General features: G+C 51.9%; 1 protein-coding gene across 3 annotated transcripts in view; it reads right to left on the bottom strand.

Annotated features, from left to right (window-relative positions):
- LOC116957700 (amyloid-beta A4 protein-like) overlaps window positions 1–24,208 on the bottom strand; it is a 61,240-nt gene extending 37,032 nt beyond the window's left edge. For all 3 annotated transcript variants that reach the window (XR_012931224.1, XR_012931223.1, XM_076057365.1), the window contains exons 1-7: window positions 23,928–24,208; window positions 12,465–12,635; window positions 10,954–11,146; window positions 6,278–6,390; window positions 4,818–5,095; window positions 3,729–4,027; window positions 324–637 (exon numbers count right to left, since the gene is read on the bottom strand). Coding sequence is in view for 1 of the 3 variants with exons in the window: in XM_076057365.1 (XP_075913480.1) it covers window positions 324–637; window positions 3,729–4,027; window positions 4,818–5,095; window positions 6,278–6,390; window positions 10,954–11,146; window positions 12,465–12,635; window positions 23,928–23,981 (1,422 nt within the window). In the remaining 2 variants the exon portion in view is untranslated. The remainder of the gene's footprint in view (window positions 1–323; window positions 638–3,728; window positions 4,028–4,817; window positions 5,096–6,277; window positions 6,391–10,953; window positions 11,147–12,464; window positions 12,636–23,927) is intronic.
- Window positions 24,209–26,945: the final 2,737 nt, after the last annotated feature.

Here is a 26,945-nt window from a genome sequence, read left to right on the forward strand (position 1 = left end):
AATTGATCAATAGGTAGACGGGTCAATGGGTCAACTGGTTAATGGGTCAACAAGGTGTTCAGAGGATGAGTCAATACCATTCATTCCACAGCAGAGAACCCCCCCCACTCTCCGCCCCCCCCACATTCCCCCCCCACTCCTCACTCTCCCCCCACCTGGATAAGTCCTCCTCTCCCCCCACACTCTCCCCCCACGCTCTCCCCACACACTCTCCCCCCACACTCTCCCCACACACTCTCCCCACACACTCTCCCCACACACTCTCCCCACACACTCTCCCCACACACTCTCCCCACACACTCTCCCCACACACTCTCCCCCACCTGGATGAGTCCTCCTCGCTCCCCGGGGCTGCTCCCACGCTGCTCCCATGCTCTCATCGCCAGACCCATCTCCTCCCTGTGACTCCGCTCGAGAGCTTCCTTGGCGGCGAGGAATCTACGATGCTCCCCCCCGGCCACCTCCTCCACCTCCTCCTCAGCCTCCTCCTTCACCTCCTCCTCCTTCACCTCCTCCTCCTCTTCTTCCTCGCCCCCCCCCAATATCTCCCCCTGCTCCCCCCCCTCCACGGCAGGAGGAGAGGAGGAGCGGGGGGTGGAGGAGGTGGTGGTGGGAGATGGGGCGATGGAGCTGGCAGCTGCGGGGAGAGAGCGAGGGAGAAGGAGGGAGAGGGGGTTGAGAGGGAGAGATAGAGAGGGAGGGGGAGAGGGAATGAGAAAGGGGGAGAGGGAGGGGGGAGGAGGGGAGAGGCAGGGAGAGAGGGGGAGGTTCATGGTTTGTGTGATAATATTCGGAAGCCGCTTGACAAACTCACTTCTTTAAACAGTGACCCTTATTCATCCGACAAAGGCGGGGCTCTGGCATTGCCGAATTTTCCAATATTCCAAATGATGCACAAGGGGCACTACTCTACCCCCAGTGCCTCCTGCCCCAATATTTATATATGTTCTCTTCAAGCCCCCCCAACAACAACAACCGCCATTCGCCATTAAGTGGCGGTGGATGTCAGTGGCCTCACAGTGCGCTTAGCCTGGCACTGCCCAGTAGCAGCAGCATCCTTCACGAGCCTCCTCCTCCACAGAAGCCGATCTTGACACCGCTGGTACCGGTCATCGGCAAGTCCACTCAGCTCCACATACTCTTGTACTACATCACTCCATCTCTTCTCTAGCCCGTGCCGCGCCCGTTTAGCCCCCTCGATCTGGTCAAACAGAAGCTGCTTGGGCATGCGGTGGCTGGGCATGCGGGCTACATGACCCAGCCAACACAGCCTTGCCTGCCGGAGGAGCTCACCGATGGGACCGTGCCCAGATCTTTCAAGGATTTGTGAGCTCCTCACACAATTCCGCCTGGTTAAACCTAGGATGGATCGTAGGCAAGCCAGCCTAAATGTTTCTAACTGGCGAAGATGTTCCATTAGGGGGGTCCACGTTTCGCAAGCATAGAGAATGACCATGGCCGAGAAGACCTGAAGCTTCGTGCGGAGCGACAGATCAGGCAGCTTCCACACAGCATGACGCAACCGATGAAAAGATATTGCCACTCGACGGATTCGGAGTGAGACCTCCGCTGCCAAACCGGAGCCGGTCATGAGCACACTGCCCAGGTATGGGAAACTCTCCACTCTCTCCACAACTGCCCCATCACCGATTGGGAGTTGTGGGGGTGGAGTGTCCAATGGTACAAAATATCCAGGCAGGTGCTTAGTTTTGGTGGGGCTGATAGTAAGGCCCCACCTCTTAGTGGCACGCTCCAGTTTCAGCAGAAGTGTCTCCAGCTCCTCCTCTGAATGAGCAGCAATTACCAAATCATCGGCATACATAACATGGTTGACCAATAGGGAGCCATCCCTTGACCGCACCCGGACATCGATCAGCCTCCCATTATATCTGTACCAAATGAAAATTCCCCCGGTACAGCTATTGAAGGCATCACGAACTACGTGGTCAAAATAGATGTGAAATAATGTGGGAGCCAGAGGACATCCCTGTCACACCCCAAGGTGTACAGGGAATGGCTCCGACTCCCGGCCACGTAGTTTTACCCGGGCCCGCTCACCATCATGAAGGTCCTTAATGATCGTGAGCAGAGGGTCAGGGGACTCGGAAAGCACGAAGAACAACCCAGAGCCCAGGTCTACTGATGGTATCATAGGCCTTGACTAGGTCAATGAAGCAGAGATGTAGGTCGTTGGAATTCCCTACATATCTGCTGTAGCAAACGGACAAAAAATATGGCATCTGTGCAGGACCGCCCTTTCCTGAAACCGCATTGGGGCTTCGCAAGCCTCTACCCAGCGTGCCTAGCAAGGCGATGTTGAATAATCCTTGCCAGGACCTTTCCCGGCACACTGAGGAGTGAGATGCCCCTGTAGTTGTTACAGTCTGTGCGGTCCCTCTTCTTAAAGAGGGGGACCACCAGGGCATCCTTACAATCCTGCGGAACCCGTCCAGTGGTCCAGACTGTTGTTATGATTTCATGTAGGGCAGTCTGTGCACAAACGCCACCCTCCCTCAGCATTCCACTTGGGAGATCATCTCTGCCCGGTGCCTTTCCTGGTCTCAGACTCCAGATCGCCTTCAGTACTTCCTCAACAGATGGCACCTCAGCCAGCCACTCACAGGGGGTGACTTCTTCCAATATTTGAGGCACCGCAGCCTCAACAGGGTCATCCCCACTTTGTGCCACGATGTTTTCCTGGCTGAACACCTCTTCTGCCACAGAGATCCAGTCCAGCTCCCGACAGAGGAGTGGCAGCCTCTCCTCCGCAGTGAGCGTTTGAACATTCCACGTGGCTACACGAAGTGGCTTTTCGTTGTTTCTGGAGGAGCCCCGAGGGAAGAGATTCAATCTCCTGGCTCCGCCAATTGGGGTTTAGCCAGGACACGTTATAGACGCCTGTCCCCCCGGGGCCTCCGGCACAAGCTTACTAGTTAAATTTAAATTCATGGTTTCGTGGTAAAATTTTTGAAGGTGGAGGGGTTAGCAGCCCCTCGCACCCGTCCAGAGCCCCCGTTTAGCCACTGTGGTGGTCACAGATGCCATGAGAGGAGGGGCCAATCGGAATTGGCCCTCCCCCACAGCACTGTCCACGACAGAGTTGCCCGTCCGGCACCGCGAGGAGGTAGGGGGTTGTTTTGCCGGATGCCATATAGACACACACAGACACACACAGCCATATAGACACAGACACACACATCCATACAGACACAGACACACACATCCATACAGACACACACAGACACACAGACAAACACAGACACAGCAATATAGACACACACAGACACACAAGACACACAGACACACAGACAGACACAGCCATATAGACAGACACACGTCCATATAAACACAGACACACATCCATATAGACACACAGACATATAGACACAGACACACAGCCATACAGACACACACAGCCATATAGACACACAGACACACAGCCATATAGACACATAGACACACACACACACAAAACACACACGAAGCTCCCGCGTGTAGCCTCTAGAATGCAGAAGGCTACACTGAGTAGACGTGTCTCTGTTTAATTATCTGTGTCCATCCAGCAGTGGAGTAAGCACCGCTGTGGAGGTCTCCCTCCCCCCCTTCTCCTTCCTTCCTACCCTCCCCTACCTCCCCTCCCTCCCCTACCTCCCCTCCCTCCTCCCTCCCCTCCCTTCTCCCTCCCTCCCTCCACTCCCCTCCCTCCCCTCCTCCCTTCCCTCTCTCACCCCACTCAGTGGTCGTGGTGATGGTGGCTCCATGCTCCACCTCATCGCCATCGTTGCCATCATCGTCGCCATCATCGTCGCCATCGTCGCCATCGTTGGCATCATCATCGCCATCATTGGCATCATCATCGCCGTCGTCGCCATCGTCGTTGCCATCATCATCATCGCGATCATCGCCCCCCTCCTCCTCATCGTCATCACCGTCACCGGCATCTTCGTCGCCATCATCGTCGCCAGCGTCATCGTCGCCGTTGGCGAGGGCAGGAGGAGGTGGAGAGTCGTCCACGGTGAGCTCCTCACTACGATGGGTGAGGAGAAGTGAGCAAGAGAGCCGGGCATACACCCGCACAACTCACCTCACCAGATAGTTGTTATCTGTGCCATGCCTCACAACTCACTCACCTAGCCAGATAGTTGCTATCTGTGCCATGCCACACAACTCACTCACCTAGCCAGATAGTTATCTGTGCCATGCCTCACAACTCACTCGACTAGCCAGATAGTTGCTATCTGTGCCATGCCACACAACTCACTCACCTAGCCAGACAGTTGTTATCTGTGCCATGCCACACAACTCACTCACCTAGCCAGATAGTTGTTATCTGTGCCATGCCTTACAACTCACTCACCTAGCCAGATAGTTGTTATCTGTGCCATGCCTCACAACTCACTCACCTAGCCAGATAGTTATCTGTGCCATGCCTCACAACTCACTCACCTAGCCAGATAGTTGTTATCTGTGCCATGCCTCACAACTCACTCACCTAGCCAGATAGTTGTTATCTGTGCCATGCCTCACAACTCACTCACCTAGCCAGATAGTTGTTATCTGTGCCATGCCTCACAACTCACTCACCTAGCCAGATAGTTGTTATCTGTGCCATGACACACAACACACTCACCTAGCTAGATAGTTGCTATCTGTGCCATGCCTCACAACACTCACCTAGCCGTATAGTTGTTATCTGTGCTATGCCACACAACACACTCACCTTGCCGGATAGTTGCTATCTGTGCCATGCCTCAACACACTCACCTAGTCAGATAGTTGCTATCTGTGCGCCATGTATAAACAAAAAAAACACTCACCTAGCCGGATAGTTGCTATCCGTGCCATGGCCGCCCTCCCACCAGTCGTACACCGGATCGATGGGCCGCAGCTCCTGTGAGGTGAATCCGACGTTCAGATTCCTATCCTCCTGCTCCTCTTCCTCCTGCTGCTGCCCTTCTGGCTGCTGCTGCCCCTCGTGGGCAGCTCGCTGGGGATCCAGAGGGCAGCAGACGAACTCGACACCACGGAAACGGTCGATGGCGCAGGGCAGCAGCATGCCGAAGTTGAGCAGACTGGAGTGCTGAGCCTCGCACGCCTACACGGGGATGACGCGGAGACAGCGAGAAAGGCGGAGACATACAGAGAGAGACAGAAAGACAGAGACTTACAGAGATAGACAGAGAGAGACGGAGAGAGACAGAGAGAGCGAGACAGAGAGAGACATACAGAGCGATGGAGAGAGAGACAGAGACAGACAGAGCGATACAGAGAGACGGAGAGAGACAGAGAGAGACAGAGGGAAAGACAGAGGGAGAGAGAGAGGGAGAGACAGAGAGAGACAGAGAGAGAAACATACACAGCGATAAACAGAGAGAGAAGCAAAGGGAGAGGCAGAGGGAGAGACAGAGAGAGACAGACATACAAAGCGATAGACAGAAAAACAGAGACAAAAAGAGAGAAAGAGACAAAGAGAGACAGAGAGAAACAGACAGAAACAGAGATATACAGAGAGACAGAGACAGAAACAGAGAGATATACAGAGAGAGACGGAGATAAACAGAAAGATATGGGCAGTGCTAACTCTATGGTGCAGTGTTGAGTCGATGGTGTGGTGGTGCCAGGGGCAGTGTTGAGTCCAGGGGCAGTGTTGAGTCTATGGTGTAGTGTTGAGTCTATGGTGCAGTGTTGAGTCTATGGTGCAGTGTTGAGTCTATGGGCAGTGTTGAGTCTATGGTGTAGTGTTGAGTCTATGTGTAGTGTTGAGTCTATGTGCAGTGTTGAGTCTATGGGCAGTGTTGAGTGTATGGTGCAGTGTTGAGTCTATGGTGCAGTGTTGAGTCTATGGTGCGATGTTGAGTCGATGGTGTGGTGTTAAGTCCAGGGGCAGTGTTGAGTCCAGGGGCAGTGTTGAGTCTATGGTGTAGTGTTGAGTCTCTGTGTAGTGTTGAGTCTATGGTGTAGTGTTGAGTCTATGGTGCAGTGTTGCGTCTATGGTGCAGTGTTGAGTCTATGGTGCAGTGTTGAGTCTTTGGGCATTGTTGAGACTATGGGCAGTGTTGAGTCTATGGTGCAGTGTTGAGTCTATGGGCAGTGTTGAGTCTATGGGCAGTGTTGAGTCTATGGTGCAGTGTTGATTCTATGGTGAAGTGCTGAGTCTATGGGCCGTGTTGAGTATATGGTGCAGTTTTGAGTCGATGGTGCAGTTTTGAGTCGATGGTGCAGTTTTGAGTCACTCACTCCCAGTGGCACACAGAGTAATACAAGCAGTGACACACACCTCCTTGGCAGTGCTGTGCCAGTGCAGATGAGTCTCACACTCCTCCATTTTCTCCTTGTGCAGAAAGTGGCACTTCTCTGGCACGAGGAGGGCGTCACTCTTGAACTCTCCCACTGTGTAGTGACACATTCACACACGCACGGTGATACACACAGTGACAGTCACACACACGGTGACACAGTTACAGTCATAAACAGTGACACACAGTGACAAAGTTACACAGTCACACAAAGTGACACAGTGGCACAGTCACACAACAACAACTGGCATTCGACATTAATAGACGATGACGTTACCACGGCGCTTGTGCCAGGCTAGGTGTACGTTAAGGCCACGTGAAGTGTCGAACGCCCGCTGGCAGGAGGTCACGGGGCAGACCCAGGTGCCATGGATCGCCTGAGATCACTGGCCCATTGCACCACCTGTGCCCCCTACTGTGCCAACTTTGTGTGTTTTAGCCGCCCGGCACTCTGCTCGTTGTCGTGAGCATTGCTCCTCTGCCCTCCGTTGTTGCAAGAGGGTGACTGCCTCCAACCCCCAGTAGCAGCATCCTTTATGAGCCTCCTCCATAGATGAAGCTCTTGAAATCGCAGATGCCAGTCATCGGCAAGCCCACTCAGCTCCACATCCTCCTGTACCGCATCAGTCCTTCTCTTCTCCAGCCTGTGTCATGCCCATTTAGCTGGCTTTATCAAGGCCAAACAGAAGCTGCTTGGGCATGCGGTGGCTGGGCATGCGGGCAACGCAGTCCCCTTGCCTGCCTGAGGATCTCACCAATGGGAATGTGTCCAGATTTGAAGCTTTCGTGACTGCAAGGATTCATACTGTTTGGTTTTATTCGGTAAAGTCACGTAGATAAAATAAAACAAAATAAAAGAAAATAATTAAATCACGACGTTTCGGAGGCAACACAAGCTTCCGTCTTCAGGTGGAAAAGTCAACGCAGAATATCTGTGTCAGGCGCACAGTTCAGAGACAACCGGGATTATATACAGGTTAAGGGAGGGGGGAGGAGTCAATAAGGGGGCGTGGGTGGGTGGGAGGGCTAGGTTAAGCAGCCTTTTGATAGGCTGCTGCGGGTAACAACCAATTCTCACTGCACGGGAGTGGGTAAAAAAAAAACACCTTTTGTTATGCTGAGTGTGGGGTCGGGGAGATTTTGAAAGCGGTTGCAAACGGCTGAAGCTGCGTGGGGGGTCGGGGGGATTTTGAAAGCGGGTGCAAACGGCTGTTAATTATTTTCTTTTATTTTGTTTTATTTTATCTACGTGACTTTACCGAATAAAACCAAAGAGTATGTGTCCAGATCTTTCGAGGATTTGTGAGCTCACACAATCCAGCCTGGTTAAACCCAGGATGGATCACAGGCAGGTCAGTCTAAATGTTTCTAATCGGCGCTGATGTTCCATTAGAGGGGTCCACGTTTCACAAGCGTAGAGAAGGGAGGGCACGACCGTGGCCGAGAAGACGCGAAGCTTCGTGTTGAGCGATAGACCAGGTACCTTCCACACAGCAGCATTACGCAGCCGACGAGAAGATAATGCCGCTCAACTGATTTGGAGTGAGACGGCTGCTGTCAAACCAGAACTGGTCAGAAGAACACTGCCCAGGTATAGAAAAATTTCCACTCTCTCCACAACTGCTCCATCACCAATGGGGAATTGAGGGGATGGTAAGGCCCCAAATCTTCGTGGTACACTCCAGGTTCAGCAGCAGCACCTCCAACTCCTCCCCCGAGTGAGCAGCAACTAGCAGATCAACGGCATACATAACATGGTTGACCAATAGGGAGCAATCCCTTGACCGCATCTGGGCATCGATCAGCTTCCTGTTGTATCTGTACCGGATGGAAATTCCTCCGGTACAGCCATCAAAGGCTTCACGAACTACGTGGTCGAAAAAGATGTAAAATAATGTTGGAGCCAGAGGACATACCTGTTGCACACCAAGGTGAACAGGAAATGGCTCCGACTCCTGGCCACGTAGTTTTACCCAGGCCCGCTCGCCATCATGAAGGCCCTTAATGATCGTGAACAGAGAGCCAGGGACTCCGAAAGCACGAAGAACAACCCAGAGCCCAGGCCTACTGATGGAATCCATAGTGCCTTGACTGGGTCAATAAAGCTAAGATGTGGGTCCTGTTGAATTCCCTACACCTCTGCTGTAGCAGACGGACAGAAAATATGGCATCTGTGCAGGACCGCTCTTTCCCGAAACCACATTGGGGCTCCACAAGCCTCTCCTCCCTTTCTTGAAGAGGGAGGGGATCACCGGGGCATCCTTCCAATCCTGCGGAACCTGTCCTGTGGTCCAGATAGCTGTGACGATGTCACGTAGGGCAGTCTGTGCACACAGACGCCACCCTCCCTCACTATTGTGCTTGGGAGATCGTCTCTGCCCGGCACTTTTCTTGATCTCAGCCTCCGGATCACCTTCAGTACTTCCTCCACAGACGACAACTCAGCCAACCACTCTGAAAAGGGGGGGGGGTAGACTACTTCTGCCAAAATAAAAAAATGCAGAACTGGCAATGGTCATCCCCACATTCCCCCATGATGTCGTCTGGACCGAGGAAATTCCCTTACCCCCCCTCCCCCCCCAAGACCTCACGGAAACGCTCTGCAAATCTGCAGGCCAGTTTCCTGGGAGGTCGGAGATCGGATTGCCGCTCTTTCCGTCAATGGTGGAGATGATGATGGGCAAGGCACTCAAAGTTGCTTTTTTGATGGAATCAAAGAGTGATTTATGATCGTGAGCTACCGAGGCAGATTCCATCTTTTCAGCAACCCGCGACCACCACCCATCCCCGGGTCTCTCATTCCTCTCTCCCTTTGCGTGCGACTCTCTCCCCGTGTCTCTCTCCCCGTGTCTCTCTCCCCGTGTCTCTCTCCCCGTGTCTCTCTCCCCGTGTCTCTCTCCCCGTGTCTCTCTCCCCGTGTCTCTCTCCCCGTGTCTCTCTCCCCGTGTCTCTCTCCCCGTGTCTCTCTCCCCGTGTCTCTCTCCCCGTGTCTCTGTCCCTGTCTCTCTCATGTCTCATTGTCTCTCCCCGTGTCTCCATGTCTCTCCCCGTGGCTCTCTCTCTCTGTACGTCTCTCTCTCTCTCCATGTATGTCTCTCTCTCCCTGTTTCTGTGTCTCTCCCCCCGTCTCTCTCTCTCATGTCTCATTGTCTCTCCCCGTGTCTCTCTCTCTCTCCCCGTGTCTCTCTCTCCCTGTATGTGTCCCTCTCTCTCTCCGTCTCTCTCTCCCTGTATGTGTCCCTCTCTCTCTCCCCGTGTCTCTCTCCCTGTATGTGTGTCTCTCTCTCTCTCCGTGTCTCTCTCTCCCTGTATGTGTCCCTCTCTCTCTCTCCCAGTGTCTCTCTCCCTGCATGTGTCCCTCTCCCCGTATGTGTCCCTCTCTCTCTCCCCGTGTCTCTCTCTCCATATCTCTCTCTCTCCGTGTCTCTCTCTCCCTGTATGTGTCCCTCTCTCTCTCTCCCCGTGTCTCTCTCCCCGTGTCTCTCTCCCTGTATGTGTCCCTCTCTCTCTCTCCCCGTGTCTCTCTCTCTCCGTATCTCTCTCTCTCTCCGTATCTCTCTCTCTCCGTGTCTCTCTCTCCCTGTATGTGTCCCTCTCTCTCTCCCAGTGTCTCTCTCCCCGTGTCTCTCTCCCTGTATGTGTCCCTCCCTCTCTCTCCCTGTGTCTCTCTCCCCGTGTCTCTCTCCCCGTGTCTCTCTCCCTGTATGTGTCCCTCTCTCTCTCTCCCCGTGTCTCTTTCTCCCCGTGTCTCTTTCTCCCCGTGTCTCTCTCTCCCCGTGTCTCTCTCTCCCCGTGTCTCTCTCTCCCCGTGTCTCTCTCTCCCCGTGTCTCTCTCTCCCCGTGTCCCTCTCTCCCTGTATGTGTCCCTCTCTCTCCGTGTCTCTCTCTCCCTGAATGTGTCCCTCTCTCTCTCTCCCTGTGTCTCTCTCCCCGTGTCTCTCTCCCTGTGTCCCTCTCTCTCTCCGTGTCTCTCTCTCCATGTCTCTCTCTCCCTGTATGTGTCCCTCTCTCTCTCCCAGTGTCTCTCTCCCCGTGTCTCTCTCCCTGTGTCCCTCTCTCTCCCCGTGTCTCTCCCTGTGTCTCCGTGTCTCTCCCCGTGTCTCTCTCCCTGTATGTGTCCCTCTCTCCCCGTGTCTCTCTCTCTCTCCGTGTCTCTCTCTCCCTGTATGTGTCCCTCTCTCTCTCCGTGTCTCTCTCTCTCCCAGTGTCTCTCTCCCCGTGTCTCTCTCCCTGTATGTGTCCCTCTCTCTCTCCCCGTGTCTCTCTCTCCATGTCTCCCTCTCTCCGTGTCTCTCTCTCCCTGTATATGTCCCTCTCTCTCTCTCCCAGTGTCTCTCTCCCCATGTCTCTCTCCCTGTATGTGTCCCTCCCTCTCTCTCCCCGTGTCTCTCTCCCTGTATGTGTCCCTCTCTCTCTCTCCCCGTGTCTCTCTCCCTGTATGTGTCCCTCTCTCTCTCTCCCCGTGTCTCTTTCTTCCCGTGTCTCTCTCTCCCCGTGTCTCTCTCTCCCCGTGTCTCTCTCTCCCCGTGTCTCTCTCCCTGTATGTGTCCCTCTCTCTCTCCCCGTGTCTCTCTCTCCCTGTGTCTCTCTCTCTGTGTCTCTCTCTCTCCCCGTGTCTCTCTCCCCATGTCTCTCTCTCTCTCCTCGTGTCTCTTACCTAGGCAGCGGTACGGCACCACGACGTGAGGGTGACCCCTGCACTGCCCCGTGCTGGCGGAGTCTCCCCTCTCTCCTCCCCTCTCTCCTGCTCCGCTCCTCTTCCCGTGGGCTCTGTCTCTCCGGCACCAGCCTCCAATAGTCACCGGGGAGTTCCCCTCCACCACATTTCGCACCTGGAGCTCCGGATACACCTAGGAGGGAGGAAGAGAGTGGGTGGATGATTGGGTGAGGGGCTAGGTGAGTGGCTAGGTGAGTTGGTGAGTAGGTGAGTAGGTAAGTGGTTGGGTGAGTGGCTGGGTGAGTGAGTGGCTAAGTGAGCGAGTGGCTAGGTGAGCGAGTGGCTAGGTGAGTGGATGAGTGAGTGGGTGAGTAGGTGAGTGGCTGGGTAGGTGAGTGGCTAGGCGAGAGGCTAGGCAAGAGGCTAGGCGAGCGGCTAGGCGAGCGGCTAGGCGAGCGGCTAGGCGAGCGGCTAGGTGAGTATGTGGGTGAGTGAGTAGGTGAGTGGCTGGGTGAGTCAGTGGATAAGTGAGTGGGTGAGTGGCTAGGTGAGTGGGTGAATGGCGAGCTGAGTGGCTATGCGAGTGGCTGGATGAGCGAGTGGCTAGGCAAGTGAGTGGCTGGGTGAGTGTCTAGGTCAGTGTTTAGGTGAGTGGCCAGGTGAGTGGCTAGGTGAGTGGCTAGGTGAGTGGATGAGTGTGTGGTTAGGTGAGTACGTGAGTGCCTGGGTGAGTGGCTAGGTGTGTAGATGAGTGGGTGAGTGGCTACGTCAGAAGGTGAGTGGCTGGGTGAGTAGGCGAGTGGCTGGGAGAGTAGGCGAGTGGCTGGGCGAGTAGGCGAGTGGCTGGGCGAGTAGGCGAGTGGCTGGGTGAGTAGGCGAGTGGCTGGGTGAGTAGGTGAGTGGCTGGGTGAGTAGGCGAGTGGCTGGGTGAGTAGGCAAGTGGCTAGGTGAGTGGCTAGGTGAGTAGGTGAGTGGCTGGGTGAGTGTCTAGATGAGTGGCTGGGTGAGTAGGTGAGTGGCTTGGTGAGTAGTTGAGTGGCTAGGTGAGCAGCTGGGTGAGTGTCTCACCTGCTGGCAGTAAGCGAGTACCTCCTGTCTGGTAGCCAGGCAGCTGGTGACCCCGCTGGGGTCAGGCTGGGTGAGTAGGTGAGTGTCTAGAAGAGTGGCTGGGTGAGTAGGTGAGTGGGTTAGTGGCTAGGTGAGTGTCTAGGTGAGTGGCTGGGTGAGTAGGTGAGTAGCTGGGTGAGTGTCTCACCTGCTGGCAGTAAGCGAATACCTCCTGTCTGGTAGCCAGGCAGCTGGTGACCTTCGCTGGGGTCAGGCTGGGTGGGTGAGTGTCGAGATGAGTGGCTGGGTGAGTAGGTGAGTGGGTGAGTGGCTAGGTGAGTGGTTGGGTGAGTGTCTAGGTGAGTGGCTGGTTGAGTGTCTAGGTGAGTGGCTGGGTGAGTGTCTAGGTGAGTGGCTGGGTGAGTGTCTAGGTGAGTGGCTGGGTGAGTGGGTGAGTGTCTTACCTGCTGGCAGTAAGCGAGTATGTCCTGTCTGGTAGCCAGGCAGCTGGTGACCCCGCTGGGGTCAGGCTGCCAGCGCCCAGTGTCCAGGCCCAGGTGCATGTTCAGCTTTCCGCAGAACATCGCCACCTGGGGCTCGGCCAAGCTCAGCGTGGCCGAGTGGCAGGCAGTAGCCTACACGGGGAGAGGGAGGGGGAAGGGAGGGAGGGGGGAGAGGGAGGTGGGGAGGAAGGGGGTGGGGAGGGAGGGGGGTAGAGAGGTGGGAAGGGAGGGGGGAGCGGGAGGTGGGGAAGGAGTGGGATAGATATGCACTGAGGTATAGAGTCAAATTTATACACAGATAAAAGAGATAAATGAGGATACAGATACATAGACAGTAGAGAGCGCTGTGTTTATTGAGATATAGTAATGCAAAGATACAGAGAAAGATGTATATGGGTATATTGAATGCAAATATGCTTGGATATTTAGCACGGTCGGCGACGTACGGTGCGAAAGAAGTTCAACGTACATACAGCACGGCTGGCTATGTATGGTGTCAAAGAAGTTCACCATACATAGATACAGTGAGGGAAAAAAGTATTTGATCCCCTGCTGATTTTGTACTTTTGCCCACTGACAAAGAAATGATGGTCTTGTAGCCCATTCCAGCCTTGTGTAGGTCTACAATCTTGTCCCTGACATCCTTGGAGAGCTCTTTGGTCTTGGCCATGGTGGAGAGTTTGGAATCTGATTGATTGCTTCTGTGGACAGGTGTCTTCTATACAGATAACAAGCTGAGATTAGGAGCACTCCCTTTAAGTGTGCTCCTAATCTCAGCTCGTTACCTGTATAAAACACACCTGGGAGCCAGAAATCTTTCTGATTGAGGGGGGGTCAAATACTTATTTCCCTCATTAAAATGCAAATCAATTTATAACATTTTTGACGTGCATTTTTCTGGATTGTTGTTATTCTGTCTCTCACTGTTCAAATAAACCTACCATTAAAATTATAGACTGATCATTTCTTTGTCAGTGGGCAAAAGTACAAAATCAGCAGGGGATCAAATACTTTTTTCCCTCACTGTACAAACCGCATGTAGCCAACCAAGCTAATAGGAGCCGTTAATGCAGAGAGAGCGCCATGCATGCGTATACAGAGACACAGGGGGCTTCAGATATTCATACTAATGTAGCGTCAACAATTCAGAGACAGTTTATAAGAGGCACAGGCACTTTCTTTATTAACAACTTCCACGGTTTCGTCTGCACACTTCCTCCACAGTAGCTCACAGCCTATGCCTATACACGACACCGGCCGTCCCAACACCAACGGCGCCGACTCAGACAGCCAACTGCTGCCCTTCACAGCGAATTATCTAGCGGAGACGTTTAGTGACGATGGAGCCCTGAGCTCCCCCCACTCTCGACTCCTTTATGTGGAGAAGTATTACTGTTTAATTCCTGATATGGAGGCGTAGATGTGGTGACCACACTTCTGCGCTCTTGAGCCAACGTCCATGATGCATGCGCATTATGCAGGCCCATTGATCTTGTCTTTCCTGTCCATTGTGTGTATTAAAATAGCCGTACCAACGGTAATCCCTATTGAAGTATGGTGGCTTGTATAGGCATGCATTTAAACAATGCATCATTTGATGATTCGCTTCCACGCAGCACTAAGTTGGTAGCTATCCAAATGGTTAAAAAAAATATTACTTTCAATTTCGATCGATTCCCTAATTAGTCTTGGCCAGTAGTCGCTAGTTTTGCACAGAACTTCAAGATTATCAAAATTTATTGAGTTTCAAAACTTGACTTAAAGATTTCGTGACCGCAGGAATTCACATTCTTGGATCTTTCGGGAAAGTCACGTAGATAGGATAAAAGAAAATAACAAATTTTGTAATTTTTTTGAGTACTTGTTGGCACGTTTGTTCTGCTACTGCTGACAGTTGTATCTGGGAGTATTCAATATTTATTTAGTGTTCTCGATAATCCGCTTGCCATTTAGCCGACCTACGGATTAACCGCGGCGCCTGAGATTTTTACATTAAATGAATAACTAGTGGGGGTTTTTAACCTTAAAAGGCCACATTAGTAACAACATTGTTATCCCCTGTCAATGTGTTACTACAGTGAGGGAAAAAGTATTTGATCCCCTGCTGATTTTGTACGTTTGCCCACTGACAAAGAAATGATGAGTGTATCATTTTAATGGTAGGTTTATTTGACTAGTGAGAGACAGAACAACAACAACAAAATCCAGAAAAACGCATGTCAAAAATGTTATAAATTGATTTGCATTTTAGTGAGGGAAATAAGTATTTGACCCCTCTGCAAAACATGACTTAGTACTTGGTGGCAAAACCCTTGTTGGCAATCAGAGGTCAGACGTTTTTTGTAGTTGGCCACTAGGTTTTCACACATCTCAGGAGGGATTTTGTCCCACTCCTCTTTGCAGATCTTCTCCAAGTCATTAAGGTTTCGAGGCTGACGTTTGGCAACTCGAACCTTCAGCTCCCTCCATAGCTTTTCTATGGGATTAAGGTCTGGAGAATGGCTAGGCCACTTCAGGACCTTAATGTGCTTCTTCTTGAGCCACTCCTTTGTTGCCTAGGCCGTGTGTTTTGGGTCATTGTCATGCTGGAATACCCATCCACGACCCATTTTCAATGCCCTGGCTGAGGGAAAGAGGTTCTCACCCAAGATTTGATGGTACATGGCGCCGTCCATCGTCCCTTTGATGCGGTGAAGTTGTCCTGTCCCCTTAGCAGAAAAACACCCCCAAAGCATAATGTTTCCACCTCCATGTTTGACGGTGGGGATGGTGTTCTTGGGATCATAGGCAGCATTCCTTCAAACACGGCGAGTTGAATTGATGCCAAAGAGCTCCATTTTGGTCTCATCTGACCACAACACTTTCACCCAGTTGTCCTTTGAATCATTCAAATGTTCATTGGCAAACTTCAGACGGGCATGTATGTGCTTTCTTGAGCAGGGGGACCTTGCGGGCGCTGCAGGATTTCAGTCCTTCACGGCGTAGTGTGTTACCAATTGTTTTCTTGGTGACGATGGTCCCAGCTGCCTTGAGATCATTGACAAGATCCTCCCGTGTAGTTCTGGGCTGATTCCTCACCGTTCTTATGATCATTGCAACTCCACGAGGTGAGATCTTGCATGGAGCCCCAGGCCGAGGGAGATTGACAGTTCTAGATTTGAAGCTTTCGTGACTGCAAGGATTCATACTCTTTGGTTTTATTCGGTAAAGTCAAGTAGAGAAAATAAATCAAAATAAAAAATTAAATCACGACGTTTCGGAGGCAACACAAGCCTCCGTCTTCAGGTGAAATCAACGCAGAATATCTGTGTTAGGAGCACAGTTCAGAGACGACCTTGGATTATATACAGTTTAAGGGAGGGGGGAGGAGTCAGTAAGGGGGCGTGGGTGGGTGGGAGGGCTGGGCTAAGCAGCCTTTTGATAGAATGCTGTGGGTAACACCCACTTCTCAAAGCTCACATCAAAGGGCCCCCCGATGTGGGCTCACATCAAAGCGTCCCCCGGTGCGAGCTCACATCAAAGGGCTCACATCAAAGGGCCACTCGATGGTCTCGTGGACAAATCTCTGATAATAACCTGTAGGCTATTATCAGATATTTGTCCACGAGGCCTGTAGGCTATTATCAAGGCCATCCAGATTTACAAACGTAGACAACTTCAACCGAGAGGATGGTTTCAAATTGAGTAATCACTGGAAAGATGTTTTAAATCAAGTCAAACGTGAGCTGCCTTTCAATTTTTTTGTACAGCCCTTTGATCGCGTTCACAGAGAGCTCGCATTGGGGAGCCCTTTGATGTGGGCTCACATCGAGGGGTCCTTTGATGTGAGCCCTTTGATGTGAGCTCGCACCGGGGGACCCTTTGATGTGAGCCCACATCGGGGGGCCCTTTGATGTGAGCTTTGAGAAGTGGGTGTTACCCGCAGCATTCTATCAAAAGGCTGCTAAGCCCAGCCCTCCCACCCACGTCACCATACTGACTCCTCCCCCCTCCCTTAACCTGTATATAATCCAAGGTAGTCTCTGAACTGTGCTCCTAACACAGATATTCTGCGTTGACTTTTCCACCTGAAGACGGAGGCTTGTGTTGCCTCCGAAACGTCGTGATTTAATTATTTTGTTTTATTTTGTTTTATTTTATCTACGTGACTTTACCGAATAAAACCAAAGAGTATAGATTGACAGTTATTTTGTGTTTCTTCCATTTGCGAATAATCGCAACAACTGTTGTCACCTTCTCACCAAGCTGCTTGGCAATGGTCTTATAGCCCATTCCAGCCTTGTGTAGGTCTACAATCTTGTCCCTGACATCCTTGGAGAGCTCTTTGGTCTTGGCCATGGTGCAGTTTGGAATTTGATTGATTGCTTCTGTGGACAGGTGTCTTTTATACAGGTAACGAGTTGAGATTAGTAGCAAACTCTTAAAGGGAGTGCTCCTAATCTCAGCTTGTTACCTGTATAAAAGACACCTGGGAGCCAGAAATCTTTCTGATTGAGAGGGGGTCAAATACTCATTTCCCTCATTAAAATGCAAATAAATTTATAGCATTTTTTACATACGTTTTTCTGGATTTTTTTATTGTTGTTATTTTGTCTCTCACTGTTCAAATAAACCTACCATTAAAATTATAGACTGATCATTTCTTTGTCAGTGGGCAAACGTACAAAATCAGCAGGGGATCAAATACTTTTTTCCTCTCACTGTATAAGTCACACCCAGTGCTTAAAACGAACCAATGTGTTGCTCCAGTTAATCCGATATCCAAGCGATAGCCACTACAGTACAGGAGTTGCCATAGCTTCACAACCACAGCCTCCGTCGGCCCACCCGGCTCCTTCGGCCCACCCGGCTCCGTCGGCCCACCCAGCTCCGTCGGCCCACCCGGCTCCGTCGGCCCACCCGGCTCCGTCGGCCCCGTCGGCCCACCCGGCTCCGTCGGCCCCCCCGGCTCCGTCGGCCCCCCCGGCTCCGTCGCCCCCCCCGGCTCCATCGGCCCCCCAGGCTCCGTCGGCCCCCCCGGCTCCGTCGGCCCCCCCGGCTCCGTCGGCCCCCTCCGTCGGCTCCCTCAGCCCCCTCACAAACTGCCCCGCCAGCCGCTGCTGGGAGCGCACCCCGGGAGCGCGAGCCTCAGGCGGCCATCAGTGGAGAGCACGGGGCTCCCTCAGGGCAGCAGTGGACGGAGCACGGCTCTGCCTCAGGGCAGCAGCGACGAGAGCGCGGCTCTCCCCCAGGCCAGCAGTGGAGAGAGCGCGGCTCTCCCTCGGCAGCAGTGGAGAGAGCACGGCTCTCCCTCAGGGCAGCAGCGGCCCGAGCACGGCTCTGCTTCAGGGCAGCAGTGGAGAGAGTGCGTCTGGCTCCCTGACGGCAGCAGGGGAGACAGCGCGGCTCTCCCTCAAGCCAGCAGTGGAGAGCACGGGGGTCTCCCAGGGCAGCAGTGGATGGAGCACGGCTCTGCCTCACTCTCACTCACCCGTCTCCTCACTCTCACTCACCCGTCTCCTCACTCTCACTCACCCGTCTCCGCTAAGCTGCATGCGAATGTGTGCGAGTCAGTGAGTGAGCTGTGTGTATGAGTGAGCCGTGTGTGAGTGGATCGACCGTCAGCTTTCTGTGGCTGCGTCTCCGGCGCTGTGGCCATGATGTTTCTGCTTCTCGCTGCTCCGAGGTGCGGGGTGCACCACAACAACATGAAGTGGGTAGCTCGCGGTCACGTGACGCACTTCAACCAATCCGGGGGCGTACATGTTTGGGAGGAAGCACCTCTGGTTGGCTGCTTGCTTGCGGTCACGTGACACACTTCAACCAATCCGTGCCGCGTTAATCACAGTCACACAGTGACAGAATGACAGAGCTGGGTGTTTATATATATTATCACCGAGCATGAGCATCTTCCATCGCTCAATCGTCAAGTTATTCGTTCTGAATCGACAGAGTAACGATCACCACAAGCGCGCGCCATCACCTTGAGCGATTTACGCGAAAATTCACTTTGTGAGTTTTAATTTACCGAAACTGTGCGTTCGGCAGGGAAACTTAAACGTGTTATTATACCCCGGCAATAGCGGCTTTGTGGCGTGGAGATCCGCGAGGGGAAAATGGTTAACATTGTTGGATTTATCCGTGATTTGAACCCTGTCATTAGCCGGGATAATCGAGCATCTACTCTGAAAACCAAATGATCACCAATCCTGATCAAGGCAAAGCCCACCGAGGTTGACTAAAAAAAACATTTTCAGAAGCGCACCTGGCCATCACGCCTGTGATGGCCGCTCAACAGAAGTGGCTTATCATTATCAATCGTCATCCGTGGACACTTGTAGCACACGCAAAATAATATTTCAACTGCTTGTCGATTCTAAATGTGGGAGGGAGAAAAGCCAGAGGACCCAGAGTAAAAAAAAATCCGTGCATCACGATTGTGGTAGACCAGAGGGCAATGCCAAAATGCAACCAATACAAGGACAATGCACACAAGTAAGGTCACTGTGGAAATGTATACACAAATACCCCGTAGACTCACTACACAGAGATTCATAGACTCACCACAGAGACCAATAGACTCACCAGAGACTCAGACTCACCACGCAGATACTAATAGACTCATTACACATAGACCCATAGGCTCACTGCACAGAGACCCATAGACTCACTACAGAGACCCATAGACTCACCACACAGAGACCCATAGACTCACTACAGAGACCCATAGACTCACCACACAGAGACCCAGACTCATCACAGAGAGAACCATAGACTCACCACACAGAGACCCATAGACTCAACACACCAAGACCCGTAGACTCAACACACCAAGACCCGTAGACTCATCACACAGAGACACATAGACTCACCACACAGACCCGTAGACTCACCACACAGAGACTCAGACTCACCACAAAAGAACCATAGCCTCACCTCCACTACACAGAGACCCATAAACTCACTTCACAGAGACCCACAGACTGATCACACAGAAAACCATAGACTTACAGAGACCCATAGATTCACCACACAAGCCACCCAGACTCACCACAAAGATCCACAGACGCATCACACAGATCCAGACTCACCACAGACAGACCCACAACCTCACCACAGAGACCCATAGACTCCCTCACACAAAGACCCATGCTCACCCACTGAAACCCATAGACTCACCCACAGACCCACAGACCCACAACACAGACTAACATACCACAATGAGACCCACAGACTCAACAAACAGAGACCCTCAGACTCACCAGACTTACAGAGACACACAGAAACACCCATAGACTCACCACACAAGACAGCCAGACTCGCCAAACACAGCGACCCACAGACTCACCACAGAAAGACCCACAGACACATCACAGACCCATAGGCTAATCGCAATGAGACCAACAGGTTTGCCACACACAGAGACCCAGAGCCTCACTACACAGACCCATAGACTCACCAAACAAAGACCCATAGACTCACCACAGAGACCTATACTCACCACATAGAGACCCATAGACTCACTACACAGAGACCCGTAGACTCACCACACAGACTCGTATACTCACCACCACTACACAGAGACCCATAGACTCATCACCACTACACAGAAACCCATAAACTCCCTACACAGAGACCCATAGACTTACCACACAGAGACCCGTAGATTCACTACACAGTGACCCATAGACTCATCACACAGACACCCATAGACTCAACACACAAAAACCCACAGAGGCATCAACAGGTCCACAGACGCATCACAAACACCCACAGAAGCATCACAAACACCCACAGACACATCACACAGGCGTACAGACGCATCGCACTGAGAACCACAGACTCACCACAGAGACCCAAACACTCACCAGACAGACTCGACTAATCAGACAGACCCGTAGACTCGCCACACAAAGACCCACAGACGCATCACAGACCCACAGGGTCTCCACACAGTGACCAATAGACCCATCATGCAGAGACCCATAGACTCACAACACAGAGACCCATACTCACCACACAGAGACTCATAAACTCACCACACAAAGACCCAGGCTCATCACAGAGACCCGTAGACTCATCACAGGGAGCCAGACTCACACTCTCACCCTCACACACAGACACCCTCAAACACTGTCAGACTCTCACAGCCACTCACTCACACACTTAATCCATCATTTCCACTGTGTCCCTAATCCCTGATGCCTGGGGGGTCATGGAGCTTAGATGGCGGAATCCTAATCCTGCACCTGGAAAGAGAGATGGAGAGATCTGTGTGCATGTCTTTGTCTTTCGTGTCTATCTGTGTGTGGGTGGCAGGATTGGAAGAATTCTCTGATGGTCCCCCTCTTCAAGAACGGGGAACCGCACAAACTGTGGCAGCTACAGGGGCATTTCCGTACTCAGTGTGAGGTCAGGAAATATCCTGGCAAGGATTATTCAACATCGCCTTGCCAGGCACGCTGACGAGAGGCTTGCAGAGGCCCCAATGTGGTTTCGGAAAAGGGCGGTCCTGCACAGATTCCATTTTTTTTTGTCCGTCTGCTACAGCAGAGATGTCGGGAATTCAAACAGGATCTACATCTCTGCTTTATTGATCTAGTCAAGGCACTATAATACCATCAGTAGGCCTGGGCACTGGGTTGTTCTTCGTGCTTTTTGAGTCTCTGTCTCTCTGCTCACATTCATTAAGGACCTTCATTCCCTGTTCACCTTGGAGTGCGACAAGGATGTCCTCTGGCTCCCACGTTATTTAACATCTATTTTGACCACGTAGTTCATCAAGCCTTCCATGGCTGTACCGGAGGAATTTTCATCTGGTACAGATACAATGGGAGGCTGATCGATGCCTGGGTGCGGTCGGGGGATGGCTCACGATTGGTCAACCACGTTATGTATGCCGACGACCTGGTAATTGCTGCTCACTCAGAGAAGGATTTGGAGGCGCTGCTGCTGAACCTGCAGCGTGCCACTAAGAGGTGGGGCCTTACCATCAGCCCCACCAAAAGTAAGCACCTGCCTGGGTATTTTGTACCATCGGACACTCCACCCCCACAACTCCCAATCGGTGATGGGGCAGTTGTGGAGAGAGTGAAGAGTTTCCCATACCTGGGCAGTGTGGTTATGACCGGCTCCAGTTTAACAGCAGAGGTCTCACTCCGAATCAGTCGAGCGGTATTGTCTTTTCATCGGCTGCGTAACGCTGTGTGGAAGCTACCTGGTCTGTCGCTCCGCACGAAGCTTCAGGTCTTCTCGGGCACAGTCATTCCTTCCCTTCTCTATGCTTGCGAAACGTGAACCCCCCTAATGGAACATCTTCGCTGGTTACAAACATTCAGGCTGGCCTGCCTACGATCCATCCTGGGTTTAACCAGGCTGGATTGTGTGAGCTCACAAATCCTTGAAAGCGTTCCACTCAAGCCAACACCAGTGACGATTATCTGAACTGGTCCTGGGCCTCCCCTAGGTCAACTCAGCCTTAAATGAGTACCTGGAGCTGTGTGTAAACATCGCCACTAAGCGAGACAAAGGCGGCCGGGCGTGGTGTTGGCCACCCACCCCCAAGCTGCTAGTGAGCACCTTCATAGGTGCTCACTAGCAGCTTGCCGCTACAGTCTGTTAAGGCTACACGGGGGATCTTTGCCTTGTGTGTGTGTATCTCTGCGTGTGTGGGGAGCGGTGGTGCAGTGATTATCACACTGTGTGTGTGTGGAGTGGTGGTGCAGTGATTATCGCACTGTGTGTGTGGGGGCGGTTGTGCAGTGATTATCGCACTGTGTGTGGGGAGCAGTGGTGCAGTGATTATCGCAATGTGTGTGTGTGGGGAGCGGTGATGCAGTGGTTAGCGCACAGTGTGTGTGGGGAGCGGTGTTGCAGTGATTATCGCACTGTGTGTGTGTGTGGGGAGCGGTGTTGCAGTGATTATCGCAGTGTGTGTGGGGAGCGGTGGTGCAGTGATTATCGCACTGTGTGTGTGTGGGGAGCGGTGTTGCAGTGATTATCGCAGTGTGTGTGGGGAGCGGTGGTGCAGTGATTATCGCACTGTGTGTGTGAGTGGGGAGCGGTGGTGCAGTGATTATCGCACTGTGTTTGTGTGTGGGGAGCGGTGGTGCAGTGATCATCACACTGTGTGTGAGTGGGGAGCGGTGGTGCAGTGATTATCGCACTGTGTGTGTGTGAGTGTGTATTTGTCTGTGGTCTATGTGGGGAGAGGTGGTGTAGCGGTAAGCGCGCTGCGCTACGAACCTGGGGACCCGGGCCCCCTCTGTGTGTGCCACAGTGCCGGTAGCCTTCATAGGCGCTGCTGCTACTCACAGCACTTGCCCCTACAGCCTGCTGGAGGCTACACGGGGGATCTTTGGTCTTTGAATTCATAGATATCGATACATATTTATATCGATGCATACGTATTGCTGATACATATTGATGCATACTGACATGCAATAGTGATAGATATATCGATGAAGTGTGGTAGATTAACAATGATATATTAATATATAACGTCATGTATTTAACGGTGATATCTTGACAGCGATGCATTCATACATCTCAATATATAACGTGATATTTTAGAACTATATTACCAGTGATATATAGATACCTATGGCGACATTGATACATTGTGATATATTAATATATAGTGTGATATGAAACAGTGAGGTATTAAGGGATACATTGTTAAATATATTGCATGCATTCATATATTGATAAATTATAGCGACGATATAGTAAGCGCTTATCGAAATACAATGCTATGTTAAAATGTAACGTTAAAACTAACGCGTGATATATTATTAACGTATTATTATTATATTGAATACAGTAATGGTGATGGATTATTTTAAATCAATGGTAAATACAAATATTAATTCGCATCTTGCGATAAGATTTAAATCGCGACACATTAACACAACGCATTTCATATGCAACGTGATCTTTAACGGTGATGTTATTCATTATTTTGTTCTGAATTGGCAGATAAATTTATCTTGATGTCGATACGCGTATCAAGTGATTTTAATGCGCATTTTAAAATCGCAATTAAATTCGGGCTTTGCGGATCTCATTATTAACGCCGCAACAAAGGTGGCATTTGCCCCGTCGAACCGAATGCACGGCTAACCATTCGCAATGATTAATCGCATTCATCACAATTATCGATTACTACAATGACAATAGCATTGTTAATATTTTGCTCACACATTTTCATTTTATTGTTCATTGCAACGTAGGCGGCGGCGGCGGAGGAAGCGGACGAAAAAATATTCAAAAGAAAGGGGAGACGAATACGGCTTCGAATGCACGCATCTCGAAGCTATCCCGTGATAAGCGAATTAAGTCACAACGTCGCAACCCCCCGCTAACGATTCCATGACAAGAAGCCCTAATAGCAAACGGGGCGGCCATCATGGATCTAACGGAGCCTCCCCTTCAGCCTCCTCGTACCGTGAGGAGGATTCCCAGCACGGCGCTCGCCAGCCGCCCCATCTGCGCCGCCATCGGATGCGTCGTGACACCCCGTCGACGGTGTCTGCCGGGTGGGGCCGGTGGCGATGCGGGCGCTCCTGCCAGGAGGATGGCGACGGATTGTGGAAGATTCTCGCTACTGCTGCTGCTGCCGCCTCACAGCCTCCTCCTGCTGCTGCGCTGTGCGGCAATGGAGGGAGCCGCCGCCTCTCTCCCCCCCCCGGGGGGCAGCTCTGTCGCAGCGTGACGTCACCGACGGCCCAGGGACGCCTTCCTCATTGGTCGACGGCTTCCTTCCGGAAGATTTTGGTGTTTTTTTATTTGGCGCGGGGGGGGGGCGGCCCCCCTCCCACCATGGAAACACAATGGGTGACGTCATTCTTCCGGAAGATGGAAGGGTATTTTTGGAAGCTATTAAATTATTCTGGAAGAGAGGAAGAGTCTTCCCATCTTCCCAATCTTCCGGAAGACTCTTATATTCCGTAAGATGGAATATATGAGGAAGGCGTCCCTGGAAAGATGTACAGGATCTTCCGAAAGATAGGAAGATCGGAAAACTCTTCCCATATACTTATTTTCCGGAAGACCCTGTCCATCTTCCGGGAAGACTCTTCCTATCTTCTTATCTTCCGTAAGATGGGAAGATCTTCCGGAAGATAGGAAGAGAGGTAGAGTCTTCCCATCTACCCCGCCACCTCACCACCCCGATATGAAAACAATGGGTGACATCATTATTCCGGAAGATGGATAGATAGAAAGTCTCTGGGTAGTGTGGCTATGAGATGTTAACTCCATCTCCTGGCCTACAGGAGGTCCTGGGTTCGATTCCTGCTATGTGGAGTCTATGGGCAGTGTGGCTAGGAGATGTTAAATACCTCTCTTGGTGTACAGGAGGTCGTGGTACAATCCCTGCTATGTGGAGTTTATGGGCAGTGTGGCTAGGATATGTTAACTACCTCTCCTGGTGTACAGGAGGTACTGGGTTCGATCCCTTCTACGTGGAGTCTATGGGCAGTGTGGCTATGAGATGTTAACTCCCTCGCCTGGTGTACAGGAGGTCGTGGGTACAACCCTGCTATGTGGAGTCTATGGGCAGTGTGGCTACGAGATGTTAACTACCTCTCCTGGTATACAGGAGATCCTGGGTTCGATCCCTTCTATTTGGAGTCTATGGGCAGTGTGGCTATGAGATGTTAACTCCCTCGCCTGGTGTACAGGAGGTCGTGGGCACTATCCCTGCTATGTGGAGTTTATGAGCAGTGTGGCTAGGAGATGTTAACTACCTCTCCTGCTGTACAGGAGGTACTGGGTTCGATCCCTGCTACGTGGAGTCTATGGGCAGTGTGTCTAGGATATGTTAACTACCTCTCCTGGTGTACAGGAGGTCCTGGGATCGATCCCTGTTACTTGGAGTCTATGGGCAGTGTGGCTAGGAGATGTTTACTCCCTCTCCTGGTGTTCAGGAGAACCTGGGTTCGATCCTTTCTATGTGGAGTCTATGGGCAGTGTGGCTAGGAGATGTTAACTACCTCTCCTGGTGTACAGGAGGTCCTGGGTTCGATCCCTGCTACGTGGAGTCTATGGGCAGTGTGGCTAAGATACGTTAACTACCTCTCCTGCTGTACAGGAGGCCTGGGTTCGATCCCTGTTACGTGGAGTCTATCGGCAGTGTGGCTAGGAGATGTTAACTACCTCTGCTGGTGTACAGGAGGTCCTGGGTTCGATGCCTGCAATGTGGAGTCTATGGGCAGTGTAGGTATGTGATGTTAACTACCTCGTCTGATATACAGGAGATCCTGGGTTCGATCCCTGATATGTAGAGTATATGAGCAGTGTGGCTATGAGATGTTAACTACCTCTCCTAATATACAGGAGAGCCTGGGTTCGATCCCTTCTATGTGGAGTCTATGGGCAGTGTGGCTATGAGATGTTAACTCCCTCGTCTGGTGTACAGGAGGTCGTGGGTACAATCCCTGCTATGTGGAGTTTATGGGCAGTGTGGCTAGGAGATGTTAACTACCTCTTCTGCTGTACAGGAGGTACTGGGTTGGATCCGTGCGACGTGGAGTCTATGGGCAGTGTGGCTAGGATGTGTTAACTACCTCTCCCGGTGTAAATGAGGTCCTGGGTTCGATCCCATCTATGTGGAGTCTATGGGCAGTGTGGCTATGAGATGTTAACTCCCTCGCCTGGTGTACAGGAGGTCGTGGGTACAACCCCTGCTATGTGGAGTCTATGGGCAGTGTGGCTACGAGATGTTAACTACCTCTCCTGGTATACAGGAGATCCTGGGTTCGATCCCTTCTATGTGGAGTCTATGGGCAGTGTGGCTATGAGATGTTAACTCCTTCGCCTGGTGTACAGGAGGTCGTGGGTACAATCCCTGTTATGTGGAGTCTATGGGCAGTGTGGCTACGAGATGTTAACTACCTCTAATGCTGTACAGGAGGTACTAGGTTCGACCCCTGCTACGTGGAGTCTATGGGCAGTGTGGCTAGGATATGTTAACTACCTCTCCTGCTGTACAGGAGGTCCTGTGTTCGATCTCTGCTACGTGGAGTCTATGGGCAGTGTGGCTAAGATACGTTAACTACCTCTCCTGCTGTACAGGAGGTCCTGGGTTCGATCCCTGTTACTTGGAGTCTATGGGCAGTGTGGCTAGGAGATGTTTACTCCCTCTCCTCGTGTTCAGGAGAACCTGGGTTCGATCCTTTCTATGTGGAGTCTATGGGTAGTGTGGCAAGGAGATGTCAACTACCTCTCCTGGTGTACAGGAGGTACTGGGTTCGATCCCTGCTACGTGGAGTCTATGCGCAGTGTGGCTAAGATACGTTAACTACCTCTCCTGCTGTATAGGAGTTCCTGGGTTCGATCCCTGTTACGTGGAGTCTTTCGGCAGTGTGGCTAGGAGATGTTAACTACCTCTGCTGGTGTACAGGAGGTCCTGGGTTCGATGCCTGCAATGTGGAGTCTATGGGCAGTGTAGGTATGTGATGT

Source organism: Petromyzon marinus, chromosome 82 (assembly GCF_048934315.1).
Source record: "Petromyzon marinus isolate PM22_M1 ecotype Great Lakes invasive population chromosome 82, UKy_Petmar_22M1.pri1.0, whole genome shotgun sequence".
NCBI lineage: Eukaryota > Metazoa > Chordata > Hyperoartia > Petromyzontiformes > Petromyzontidae > Petromyzon > Petromyzon marinus.